The sequence below is a fragment of the Peromyscus leucopus genome, chromosome 9 (assembly GCF_004664715.2).
Source record: "Peromyscus leucopus breed LL Stock chromosome 9, UCI_PerLeu_2.1, whole genome shotgun sequence".
NCBI classification, from domain to species: Eukaryota; Metazoa; Chordata; class Mammalia; order Rodentia; family Cricetidae; genus Peromyscus; species Peromyscus leucopus.
The window spans coordinates 113,311,548-113,325,207 of NC_051070.1; the positions used below are offsets into that span (position 1 = coordinate 113,311,548).

Consider the following 13,660-nt stretch of genomic DNA (forward strand, 5'->3'; position numbering starts at 1 on the left):
TTACAAACCACTATACACACTTGTTAACTAAAAATTACTATTGAAGACAATATTCACTACATAGCTAGTCATAACTAAAGGCTCTTGAATTTACTAGCTCATAAATCTTTACAATTATTCTACCAAGGAGCTATAACCCTTTGTAAGCCACAATGGTGACTAGATGATAAATTTACCTCTAAGGAATAAAAGCAAGACTTAGAAATGTTAAGTTACCTGCCCAAGATTGGCAAGTCTTCAAACGGAGAACTAAAGTCAGAACCAAGATACTTCAGGGCTTTTGTTCTAACCCAGAGGTCAGCAAACCTTTTCTTTAAATAGATAGGCAGGGCTATGTCCAAACCAAGCTCCTCATGGACAGTAAAATTAGCATTTCATGTGGTTCCCATATAAAAGAAATATCACTCTTTCCATTTCCTCCCCAAACACTTAAAGAAGTAGGAGCCATCATTAGTTCACGAGCCATGAGCAACGGGATGGCAGGCTTCCCCTCCCCTCCATCCCTTGCTGACCCTGGTTGAAACGGCTGGGTTCTGCTCCCATCCCGCTCGTACCACATGCTGATAGCTCAGGAGTCCAGAGGTACTGCTGGGCAAAACCGGTAAGTGTACGCTCTGGATGGGTCTCACGACCTAGAAATACAGCTGTGAGGGAAACCTAACAGAAGTGGCCCTAACTCTGCCTGCCCTGGGCTTACAACTTTGCACGCGTTTTTCTTCTTGCACACCCCTCACCTGAACTCGTCTGCAGTAGCAGGAGGTGATTCAGGTTGACCTGAAACCAACAGAAATTCTGGGCATGAGCACAACACAGCTTTCTGCAACCCAAGCCCACGTTCCCTTACCTGCAAGGTTTGACTGAAGCGCTTTAACGGTGTGGTCTTCACAGGTGGGATGAGGTTTGCTAGTGATGTGACTCTTGAAAGGGGTTTGACCCTTTTATTACTAGGTTCCTGTAGAGTTAGGAAAAAAGAAAAAAGAGGACAACGTCAAAACCAATCTTGAAGATATCTGCCATATCATATCCATTCTGCTCCATGAATTGCAGGTGGCAGCGTGAGCTGCAGACCATGAACAGTGCCCTAGAATCTGCACAGATGATCTAGCTGAGGAGCCAGGAAAGAGAAACGACAGGGGCTGTAGACCAAGGCAGTGGGGCGGCAGACGGGCAGGGACCCACTCCGCTCCCCATCCCCTCATACCACCCCCATCTGTCAGCGTTTCCCTCCAAGCTTCCGCTCCGTGGAATCCTTCTTCCCACGGCTGCAGAGAGAAGTGGGCTGACTGCCCAGCCAATGACCTTGCCAGGCAGTGCCATGTCTTTTGTTGCTTCTGGTTTCATGTTTTAAAAATCCTTGCCATCACCTTGCTAGAGCCATTTTTTTTTGTATGCTTTATCCATTCATTTTTCTAAAGTACAAAGATTGCTTTCCATTCATCAAGTTAAAAACCTATTTTTTTAAACATTTCTTTCTGTGTGTGTGTGTGTGTGTGTGTGTGTGTGTGTGTGTGTGTGTGTGTGTGTGTAGAGGAGAGGGGTCAGAGGGCAATTTCCTGGAGCTGGTTCTCTTCTTCCACCACATGGATCCTAGGGACCAAACTCAGGTTGTCGTTCTTAGTGACAAGCACATTAACTTGCTGGGACATCTGACCTGCTCCAGATTTTTTTTTTTAAATAAGTTTTATTTCTAGGATCATAAGAAAGTATCTTTGTAGCTATAATAATAGAGAGACGCATCATTAAAATTTGTAAAATGGCAAAAGGAAATGTACAGGGAGAAATCTGTATCACAGGTATTGGTTTCCATACTATTTATAGCCACACATTTTCAAAGTCACCTCCACAGAAAATATCACCTGCAAATCTGTGAGTTACTCCTGAGCTGGCTGGCGGGGAGAGGGCCACTCCCTATTCCAGTGAATGCTAACAAGAAACGACACAAATAAAAACAGGCTGTGGGACGAGAGAGAGGACAGAGTAAACATTTTACAGGACAAAGAAGACAGTTACCCTCGTTTTCCTAAGCTCCATCTGACCTGTGGTAGATGCTGGACAGCACATGAAGACACCAAATTGTGACAGGAAATGCCAAATCAGCCAGTCGCAGCAGACTTAATCAATCAATCAATTGATCAATCACTAAGGGAGCCCCCATGCTCCCCACAAGGTGTTCATCTTTCCTTTTCAGCCATTCTTCTCAAAGTTTGGAAGGTCGAGCCGGAATTTCCAATTCTTCAAGGGATTCCTGCAGGGTATTCTAAACATAGCAGATGTTTGGAGAAATCCTTCGTGAATCTTGAACTCGGCTGGGAGGTTTTCATGTCATCTGATGCCCTTGACAGCCTCAGAAATCAGAAGCAGCTTCTTAACAAGACTCTATCAACTTTGCTGACATTTTAAGTAAGAAAAAAAAATTAAAGACGTTCAAAACAATTCAGTGGTGCCAAAGGGTAAGCTGTGAGTTCACAAAGCAGTCAGTTGCCTTTCTAAGACAGAATGGATCCGGCTGCCGGGGGCCTCTCTGGCTTCTGGGTGTGCTAAACTGAGCAGACAGCAGACAATCCTCGGAACATCAGGAAGGCTAGATGACTCTCCTACAGGAGAGACTGTGTTACAAAGGATGGAAGCTTCCAGGTGATAGTGTCCTTCAGGATGCTCCTTGCCCAGCTCTTGGTCATCTGTGCCCAGAGGATGATTTTTAAAATTCCCCCTCTTACGTCATTATCTCCACCCTCGGCATGCCGAGTCCACGTGCATGTGCACATGCAGCTTCTTAAGCACTCTCGGAATTTCTCTAAACGGCTCCTGCTTTAGTACAGAGATGCCACAGCTGTGATCCCATTCCCTTTGGTGGCACAAACCGCATTGCAGCACGTGATCAAAGTCCCAGAGGAAAAGGATGTGGTCTCGGATAATAATCCTGCACGCACCTTAGAGCCCAGAGAGGCGGGTCTCATTTCCACAGCTAAAGCTGTATCCGAACGAACGGGAAAGTGAAGCGGCTTTACGGCAAGGCAGGGGACGCCCTTGGCGGGCTGCAGGACGACCTGGCTCTGCTCCGCCAGATGTGCATTATCTACCCAGGTATAGGATGCACATTCAATGCGACACTGGCCCAGCACAATGCGGCTCCAAGGACTTGTAGTCAGAACTGCTTTTCTGAGGCGTGGCCCCCAAGGGAGTCCACATCAGGCTGCTCTTCGGTGATCTGACATTCCTAAGCAAAGAGGAAGGAACCAGAAGGCACCCTGCCGTGATTCCATGCTGTGATCCAGCTATGCAGGTAGGTGCAAGTTCAAAACTTGAATTCTGGGGGTGGGGGGTAGGGTGGGGGAGGGGGGAGCCTTACATTTGACCCACATGAGTGAAATATGAATTATGGCGCTATCCTCGAGGGCTGCTGTGAGAACAAGAGATTAAAAACAATTCTTGGCCTAATCTGATTTTCCTTTTTCCATTTACTCAGTCCGTCTCCAGCTAGGTCTTACTACTGTCTAAAGAGTCCTCCGAGAAAATATTTCCAGAGTCGAAGTAAACAGCATTACTGAGAACTAGCAAATGCAATACCAAGGCTGTTTGGGGGTTTGCAGGAAGATGACAAAACATAACCTGCAGAGAGCCTGCCTGATCCAACAAAGCACACTGCCAGACCAGGCTGGGCAAGGCCAACGACACCCAGGCACAAAATGTGCTGTTTCCAGTGCACACCACCACCACCACCACCACGGGATCTGAAGGGCAGGCAGGAAGGCCCATCACTAAAGAACTTTTTTTCCCCCCAGAGCTGAGGACAGAACCCAGGGCCTTGCTTGCACTTGCTAGGCAAGCACTCTACCACTGAGCTAAACCCCCAACCCCACTAAAGAACGTTTAAGGGTAGGGGTAGTAAGTTTGAATAACAATAGGTCTGTTTAATCCTTTCTTAGCGTCACTGTTTTATTACACTAATTAGGACTGCCTGTATAGTGTTTATCACAAGTTAAGATATTGGGTACACTAGTCTAATTGCTGATTCTGAAATTATTTTGTTGCTGTTGCTATTGCTGTTGTTGTGAGTATTGTTTGAAAGAAAGTTTTGCATAGTCCAGGCTGGCCTGGAACTATGTAGGGGAGGCTGATCTTGATTTCTTGTCTTCTTGCCATTAGTTCCCAAGTGGTGAGATTGCAAGGGTGTGTCACCATGCTCAACTCTCAATGTGTTTAAAAAGAAATAAAATGGCCGGGCGGTGGTGGCGCACGCCTTTAATCCCAGCACTCGGGAGGCAGAGCCAGGCGGATCTCTGTGAGTTCGAGGCCAGCCTGGGCTACCAAGTGAGCTCCAGGAAAGGCGCAAAGCTACACAGAGAAACCCTGTCTCGAAAAACCAAAAAAAAAAAAAAAAAAAAAAAAAAGTAAAGAAAAAAGATTTTAAAGAAATATTCATCTATGTAAAAAGCTTTTTATGTGTATGAATATCTGCCTGCATAGACATATGTGTATCATGTGTGTGCCTGGTGCCCTTGGAGGCCAGAAGAGGGTGTCAGATCCCTTGCAACTAGAGTTATAGATGGTTCTGAGCCTCCACGTGGATGTTGGGAACCAAACCTGGGTCTTTGAAATAGCAGCAAGTGCTCTTAACTGCTGATCCAGCTCTCCAGCTCTCCTACCCGCCAAAGTGGCAATTTATAAACATTCATTTTGTGTTTACTGTACTTGATGAGAGCATGAAAGAGAGACCCTTTATGAAGTAGAGAAAGTTCTCTTGATATCCAGTCTGCTATGGATTTCTATCATTGACTTTTATGCAAAAAAAAAAAAATACTTTTTCCTAGTCAGAGGAAAGGGAAGGGGGAAAAAAGTAAAAGAAGTGGGGAGGTGTGGGTAGGGAAGAGAGTGAAGATGGCCACAGAGGTCACATTTTTCCATAAGGATATCTCATTAGCCAACTGCAAACCAAAGGGAATACAGCACTCTGTGCGACTGTATTTTTAATGTGACTTCTTCTGGATGTCTTTTTATATCCTTTTCAGGGAGGCACAGTGACCTTCCAATCTCCTCATTCTTCCTCCCCAGAGGTAAAAAAGCAAAGCAGACGGTGTCGTGTAAAAAATTGCCCATCGCATCAACAGCATGCAGCACGGTTTCTCTTTTGTCTTTCTTCAGAACAGTTCCACCGGAACAGACCTACAGGGAACCCCTCATCTTCTCTGTACTTCATTCAGCGTGGGGCTGGGTGCAGTACGAAGACGGTGGACACACCATGTCTGCAGCTGCCTTGAGATGCCACCTTTACCGAGCCACTACCATTCCCCAGGAGAGGCTGGAAACGCAGTCATTAGCACAGGCTAGACCATATTACCGCCTGGCAAGGCAATGACCCTGCTTTTGGCCAGGAGGCAGGCAGAAGTGAGGAGAACTATTTGTACCCGTGGACGCCTTTGCCCGTGGGTTGACAGGGTCACATGAGGAAACGAACATAAACGAACAACTTCCAAACATTTGGATGTTACAGGGAACCTTTGCAGGGCCCCATCTGTGGGTGCTAGCTCACCTCTGGTCCACCCTCTGACTCCCTAAGATATCATCTTCATGGTAAATGCCAAGTTATAATCTCATGGTGACTGATTTGCAATAAATAAATGATAATGTACTAGTACTGGTTACAGGGTCTTTTTTGCTGCTGTTGTTTTTGAGACAGGGTTTCTCTGTGTAGCTGTGGCTGACCTGGAACTCACTCTGTAGACCCGGCTGGCCTCAAACTCACAGGGATCCTGCCTACCTCTATCTCCCAAGTGCTGGGATTGAAGGCTTTTGGCTACAGGGTCTTATCTCAGAGCTCAACATATAAAATTTACTAGTTTACTGATTTCAACATGCTTTTAAGTTAACTACCTATCATGCCCATTTGCAAGATGAAGAAACTGAGGTCTCAAGTGATCGACTTACTTAAAATCATTCAGTTGGGTTAAAAAAAATGGAGGGGGGCACCATAATTTGAGGCAGGCTGACCTTAGAGCCATGGTTAGCTGTCTGGGGCTGGCTAACTTTTTCTGTAGAAGAGCAGAAAGTAAGGAGTTAGTCTCTGTCTTAAACATTTATCTCTTCTGTCAGACATAAGTAATACATAAATTAACCAATATGGGTGTGGACCATTAAACCTTTCATTGATGAACACAAAAAATTGTCATATTTTCATATGTCATAATTTTCATGACAAAAATATTATTTTTCAACTCTTAGAAACACACACTGTTTTTAACTTGAGCCTCACAGGAAGTGTGCCAGATCTGGCTGTTGCTTGCTGACTGACTAGTCACACTGCTACTCAGTGGTCCTCAGCTTCAGCTCACCTCAGTATGTGACAAACCTCAAGATGACACTCCCAGGCATTGTACTTTCCCACAGGCCCTCCTGGCCACAGCCCAAGTTTGACTTGTACTTTCTCCCTGGAGCTGGGTATGTAGGGTCCTCCCCTGAGGAGCAGGGAGCATGGTTGACTTCATTTCTGCATGAGTAATCCCTACTCCACTCCATTTTACTTTTTAAATAAATCAGTGTTGTGGAATATTCCTTTACACTGTGTGAAGATATTTCACTGTAATTGGTTTAATAAAAAGCTAAATGGCCTTTTTTTTTAAAAAAAAAAATAAATCAGTGTTGTGGAATATTCCTTTACACTGTATATTTCAATGTAATTGGTTTAATAAAAAGCTAAACGGCCAATACATAGGCAGGATTTGGGGAGCAGAGTGAATGCTGGGAATAAGGGTGGAGTCACAAGGAGATGCCAGGACTCAGAAGCAGTACCACATGCAGTACAGAGTAAAGGCAATAAAGCTACAAAGCAAAAAGTAAATCAATAGAAATGGGTTAAGTTAAAAGAGCTAGTTAGAAACAAGCCTAAGCTATAGGCTGGACTTTTATAATTACTAATAAGTCTCCCTGTCATTACTAAGGAACCGGAGGTCCTGATGAAAAAAAATCAGCCTATAAATCAGGCCAAACATTATCAATTTCCTCTGATGTATAAATAAAGGCCATTTTAAATGACACAGTTCCTGTGATCCACTTCACAATAAAATGAGGTTGGGGTGATTTGAGACAAAGAAAACAGGATGCATCACAAGTTGATAACTGTCAAAAGAACAGACTCAGCCGTAATCTTGCCTGTGGTGCAAAACAAAATTATCTTTTTTAAAAAGCTATTTTTATAATGGACAGAAAATTGTTCTGAAAAATGTATCATCAAATGCAGAAGGGGGAAAGATGAGTGAATCTCTGAGCTCATTAGTAGAGGGGACCAGAAACAGCCATCATCAGAACAGAAGAAACCCCACCACCACTGAGCGAGCATCAGTAACTCTGTGAAAACATGGTCTAGAGGGAAACTGAAAGCGGAGAGAACTATGTTACCGACATTGAAGTCAAGGCTGGGAGGAGCCAGTCCAGCTCTGAGCTCCCTGAACCCATTTTTTTTGTTTCATTTTGGTTTTGTTATTGTTGCTTCGGCTTTTACGAATGCATTCACACACAGGCTCCTAATCACTAAACTTCATAAAATGATCTGGTGGTGGTCAACTGATTTACTTTAGAAAGCACACACTAAAAGGAGTCCCTTCAGGATCAGACTGGCCCCAGACAGGAGTCCGCTGACTCTTCCATATTTGTTTTAATCTGAAAGCATGCTTTGCTTTCTCCATGGCTCACTCCCAACTCAGGCTTTTCCTTCCATTTCCACTCTTGCAGGGAGGAGGAAGCTAAGGCCGCCCAGCTCCCCCCTTTTCACATTTCTCTACAATTGCCTTGACTCTACCGCTCTCTTCTTAGCACCCGAAACTGTTCACACTGATTTACAGTTTACGCTCAAGACTCACCCTTCAAGACTTCCAGGTCACACTCGCTCTTGCCAAGGCCTTCCCTGCCTGTCAGTGGCTCTCATTCCCCGCCAGTCAACACCTGCACTACCTCTGCCTCTGCCAAGCCATAAGCTTTCCTTCAAACAGCCCCGTGTCTCCCCTTAGAGGAGAGAGACAACCTGCTTCACAGCCTGTCCTTCCAAGGATTGCCAACAGTCTCCCCTCTTGTGTTCATGCTTTCTGGACAAAGTGGTTGTGAGCAAGCTGTATTTCTTAGATCAATCAGTCATCTATCTTAGTCTGGCTCCCATATTTCCTGTAGGATATAATGAATGTTATTCACAATTTCTTCAAGGGAGGGATTGGGGGAATAACCACACAATGGCTTATGGAGAACTCTGTGGGGAACAGCTATCTTTTATTGGGGCCATGTGATCTGTGGCTGGCACTGGACTTAGAGCTTTCCATGATATGCTCATGGCATCTTCAGAACATAGCTCATGTCATGATCCTCATCTTAGAGATGAGTGCACAGAGGTCTGAGGATCCTAAACACCTACATAAGGTCACCTATCTTAGACGGTAAAGGCAAATGTGGACCACACCCTGGACAATACGCCTCTGCTCTGCTATCCTATCTCACAGACCATGACACACATGCCATGGCTTTATGACAAGCAAGCGCTCAGTGAGAAGCACTTGGAAGAGGACTTGAGAACTGGTGTGCCTTTTCTTACCCCTCTCCATCTCTGCCCTCAAGAAAAGGTGAACTTATCACTCCATATATGTATCTTCTTTTTCAAAAAACTGACACCGATGTGATTCGAGAGTCACAAACAAGTTGGCAAAAATAGAACAGCGTGTTTCCTACGCCTTTCGCTGCACTTTCTCTAAGGTTCATGTTGCACACAGCCAGAGGACACTCATCAAAACTAAGAAGTTAGCATTGGCACAGCACCGTGGACTAAATGTTAGGGGCGCCGCTGGGGTTTCACGGCACTTCCCACTAATGTCCTTTTTCTCTTCTAGGACCCAGTCTGAAATCCCACATTATATTTCATTGCCTCATCCTTCAGTGACAGTTCCCCACACACAGTGCTCTCGTCATCTTACAGCAAACCACTGCCGCTGTCTAGCTGACACTCGGGAGGGGCACTGGTCAGTTGCTTTACAGAATGGCTCTCAGTGTAGACAGGTGTGATGCTTCCTCCTGATGAGGTTTAGCAACCTTGCTGCTTGTGTTCTGGTCAGAGTGGATCAAAGGGTGCACCTTCTTAACACATTATATCGAAGGGGACGTGATGTTAGGTCTGATTAATGGTGACATCAACTTGGACATGTGGTTATCGTGTTGCTATAGGTGAGTGAATCCCCCCCCCCAGCACACACACAAATATACAGACATGTTTTAAATAGTTACCTATGAAAGTGTACACACAGGTTCTAAACCCAGCCTCTAAATAAATGTAACCTTATTGGGAACTAGGATCTCTGTAAATCAATCAAGTTAAGATGAAGTCAAATTAGTTAGAGTCCGGTCACAGATGTCCTTATATGAAGGGACGATTAAGACAGAGATGTGGACATCTAATGGCAGAGAGGTGAACCCACAAGCCAGGGAACACCAGGGATGGCCAGCAAACTCCAGAAAGCAGAAGCAGCAGGGAAGCCGCCCTGGGCAGGCTCAGAGGATGCCTCACTATCAGCCACTTTGTCTCTGGAACAATATGTGGGTGCTGAAGCCACTGACCCTGTGGGTCTTTGTCCCAGGCGCTGGGAGACTACCACGGGCAGTGTCTGTGGATGTCCCTCCCGTGGAATGCCGCCATCACATTCGTAATGAACACGTTCGTTGGAGAGAGTGTTGGTTTATCTAGTAAGTGCAAAGTGGGCATCACTGACATGAGCAGGTGTCCCTTCATCCCTCCGCTGCACAAGGAAAGCCAAAGGTGGGTCCTGACCGAGTTCCAAGGGCCAGTGTCAGCTGCGGCTGGAAGGGAGGGGGCCGAAGAGGGGGTCAGCATGCAGGGCAGGGTGACAAGAGGCATGGGCAGGTCACGCCGGTGGCAAAAAGGTGACCTTGGAATGGTTTAAGGGACAGAGGAGTGAGGCTGGAGGGCAAGAAGAGAAGGTCCCTTAGGGCGGGCTGGTGAGTCTACCTTACTTTGTGGGAAACAAAGACGACAATAATGAAATGATTGTTCCTAATTCCAAAACTTCCACTATTATTCTTTTGCCTGCTCTCTTTCTCTTGGCACATAGCTAATTGGGCTAGTGTCATTTGTTATCAGAAGATGAAAGGCAAATAACGAAGCCCCAAGTCCAGTGGAAACCTGGCTTCATTGCTTCAGCAAGTATCACCGGCTTCAGAATGACCGGGTTTGAATTCACAAGAGGAGGAAACGGTCTTCAAACTCAGCCCAGACCTTCATTTTCCTTAACAGACATTGATCCATGACTTCGACAGAGATTCTGGGCTTTGTCAAGCATCAGAACAGAACCAGGAGGGATCCCCCATAGCTTTGGACCAGCTGATCACCACACAGAGGAGACCACGCCCGTGTTTGTTTTTGCCAGCTGTGAGTCTGGCTGCCTGCCATGCACTGGGCACACAGGGAGACTGCATTTCCCAGTTAAGAAATGGCTCGAGTCTTTCTTTCATGTCAGGTGCTAGGAGGAAAACACCCTGATTTCCTTCTTACAAAGGAGAACAAAAAAAGAAAAGAAAAGCTAGGATCTGTTTGTTTTGTTTTTGCTAATGGGGGAACAAGGAGAGCCAGGAGAAATGACACCCAGGGAACACACTTCATCATTTCAGGCCCATGCCCACACTGCACTCAGGCTGCCACACAGCTGGGCCAAAGTGCTGAAGAATATTCCCACCTTGGCTCACGGAGACATTCAAGGGTAGATGTCAAGTGCGGTGGCCCACGCCTTTAATCCCAGCACTCAGGATGCAGAGGCAGGAAGATCTCAAGAGTTCAAGGCCAGCCTGGGCTATAGATCAAGTTCCAGGACAGCCAGGGCTACAGAGAGAAACTCTGTCTCAAAACCCAAACCAAACCAAACCAAACCAAACCCAAATGAGTAGTTGACAGAGAGGTCATAGTTGAACCGTTGACTCAGGGCCATTAAACTGGATATATTGGGGCTTGAGGTATATCTCAGTGGTAGAGCATGCCTTCAACATGGACTCAATACCCATTACTAAAAAAACAAAACAAAACAAACAAAAAACCTCAACAATAACAACCAAAACAAAACACTAAAATACAGCACCGTCAACCCCCCACATCCGCCCTGAGCATGCTAAGGTTGAAGAAAGGACATTCGTTCTCTGTGCATCCTGCTTCCTGCAGGAGAGAATCCCCAAAACCTCTCAGCAGCTATGGGCTGGCGTTGGTCTGGGAGGCAGCTGCTTTCAGGAGAGCCTTGGTTAAGGAGGCGACATCAAGACAGCTGGCTGAACTCAGACAATCATGACAGGAGTCCCAGTCCAAATCAGCTTCCCATACAGAGCAAGAAAAGAACCCATTTGTTACGACAACTTCTGTGGTCTTTGGCTTCCTTCAAGTGCAAACAACTCGGGCAAAGTCTTGCTGGCCCTCTCGGGTTTGAATAAACTCAGGGGCAAAATGCAGGCAAAGTGGTGGTTGGCAAAGTGAGAAGGATTCACTCTCATTCAGTGGGCCCTCGCTAGAGAAGCCATTCATTTCATAACAAACACTAAGGGGGGAACGCAAAGGGCATGATGTTTTGTTTCCGAAGGAAGAATCTCAACAAATCACTACGATGATTATTATTATTTTGAGAAAGTTTCACTTTTTCTCTGTAGCCCAATCTGCCCTCAAACAAGGGTCTTCCTCCCTCAGCTTCTACACTAACACTACACTATACTACACATGCCCTCATGGCCAGCTGAAATTATTACTTTAATTCTCATTTTCACTGAAGTTTGGGTCTTCCTTGCCTGCCACAAGGACATTCATTTTTGCTGAATGAAGGTTTATGGGCTTGGGGGTAGGGGATTAAAAAAAATGAACTTTGGAAAATAACAGTAAAATGTGGGCCTCTCAGAGCTGGAGCAGGCAGGAGCACAGGTTATGCATACAATCTCTCAGGAGTGCCAGTAAAATAAAACAGAACCACTGTTTCAGACTGGAGCATTGGCTCAGGCCCCCGCTCCTCAATTACTTTCAAAGTTATTCATTTTAGTCAACATGAGGAGGGTAAGTCAACATTTGTCCTGGCAACAAGCCCACATTTGTTATTTTATTAGTCTGCTACTGGCTAAATTGGCCCGAGATTAAACACATCTAATAAACAGCCCTAAAATATTGGAGTTTAGCAGAAAACCACATTCGAGTTCTCTTATACAGGATGTTACAATTACTTAACCCTAGGCAGAAGGCGCAGCACCCACCCACACCCCGTAAGTTCCTTTCAGCCCGCGCCAGCCCCTGTAGCCTGAAGCTCATCTTGGTCATGCCCAGACATGGCTCTTCAGACCTTCAGAGAAAGAGGAAGTCAAATATTTAGGTCTTTCTGTGGTCCCTGGCTACACAGCTGCCTGCCCAACTCCAAGCAGCACTTTTTACTCTGCTGAGGCCGACAGGGCCTGAATCTTAGAGCTGTGTCACTTTAGGAGTCAGGCCTTCTGACAAAGGAGGAGGCCTGCCAGCAGGGCTGTGGCCCTGGGTTGTGAGTCACAGGAAGGTCAACCTGGCATACAAAGATGTAGTGCATTTGGGACATGACTGTTACATAAGTGACGCGTCCAGCATGCTATTCCCATGTCTGGGGAATGGGGGTACAGACCTGGCTGGATGTAACCAACAGGGCACCTAAGGTATGGCAAGGGTAGCCTGATCACTGTCACTGAGCCCTAAGGAAGGCCTCTGTGGCTTTGGAGTTCCTCAGTTACTTCCTACTGACTTCTTGGAACTTGTGGGTGGGATTAAGTTCTGTCCTTGTTTATCTGTGCTGAAGGGATATCCTGGCTCCTGGCTCCACCCCTCTGGGCTGGGTAGGAGAAAAGGATGCATGGAGGCTTCCATCCTTGTTTCAGAGTTGGGGAAGCTGGTGTGTACAAATTTCAAGATGACTTTGAAGACATTTTGTGAGCTCCCTCAGAGCTTAGAAAGGACTCAAAAGCCTCTGTAGAACCTAACAAAGTTCCCATCACTTTGACCGAATAATCTATCAATTCTTTGCAAAGAATTTATCCATGGATAAATACGAGCCAAGCTTTCTGGCCGGAGACCAGTATTTTATAACCTTGAGGCGATCACGTAACCCCCTCTGGCTTGGTTTGCTAGCTGTGAAATGCAATGGCCCTCTTACAGCTGTCTGGGGGAGCATGTGAGACTATGTGGAATGTGTCCATGGGCCCACTCAAGTAGAGCCCCCAGATAAGAGCAGAGCACTGGCCTATTCCAAAGTCCAAGAAGCAGCCTGCTTCCTCCTCCAGCCCGCTCTCCAGTCCGCTGCCATCCCCTGCCGCTTCCCACTCACTTTCCACTGTCATACCACGGACATGTTCTGGCCACACATCTTTCATTCCACACTCCTGCCTTCTCCTTTCGGCGGCTTTGTTGTCCGTTTAGTAAAACTCTGGCTGGACGGAGGGAAACTGGGGGTGGCTTGCAGGATTCAAGGCTTTGCTGGAGGACACAAAACCACTGGTGAAAACCCAAGCTATCAACCTGAGCAGGGGGAGGAAGCCAGTACATGGGTCTTGAGGTACACGGGCCTTGAGGTCGGCACAGGACAGGCTCTGCCGACACCCTGCTGAATTATTAGCTACGGGAGCCGGTGCCCAGTCT

The 13,660-nt window shown here is 46.2% G+C and overlaps 1 protein-coding gene and 1 long non-coding RNA gene across 6 annotated transcripts in view; one reads left to right on the top strand and one right to left on the bottom strand.

Annotated features, from left to right (window-relative positions):
• Arhgef3 (Rho guanine nucleotide exchange factor 3) overlaps positions 1-13,660 on the bottom strand; it is a 283,414-nt gene that overhangs the window by 39,249 nt on the left and 230,505 nt on the right. For 4 of the 5 annotated variants that reach the window (XM_028882410.2, XM_037208765.1, XM_028882411.2 and 1 more), the window contains one exon: positions 845-952. In XM_028882410.2, the coding sequence (XP_028738243.1) occupies positions 845-952 (108 nt within the window). Of the gene's footprint in view, positions 1-844; positions 953-2,010; positions 2,119-13,660 lie in introns of those variants that run through there. The other variant, XM_028882413.2, reaches the window with a different exon arrangement.
• LOC119088558 lies at positions 3,195-5,632 on the top strand. The gene is made up of 2 exons (XR_005092227.1): positions 3,195-3,283; positions 5,143-5,632. It is a non-coding gene; the product is annotated as an uncharacterized LOC119088558 (long non-coding RNA).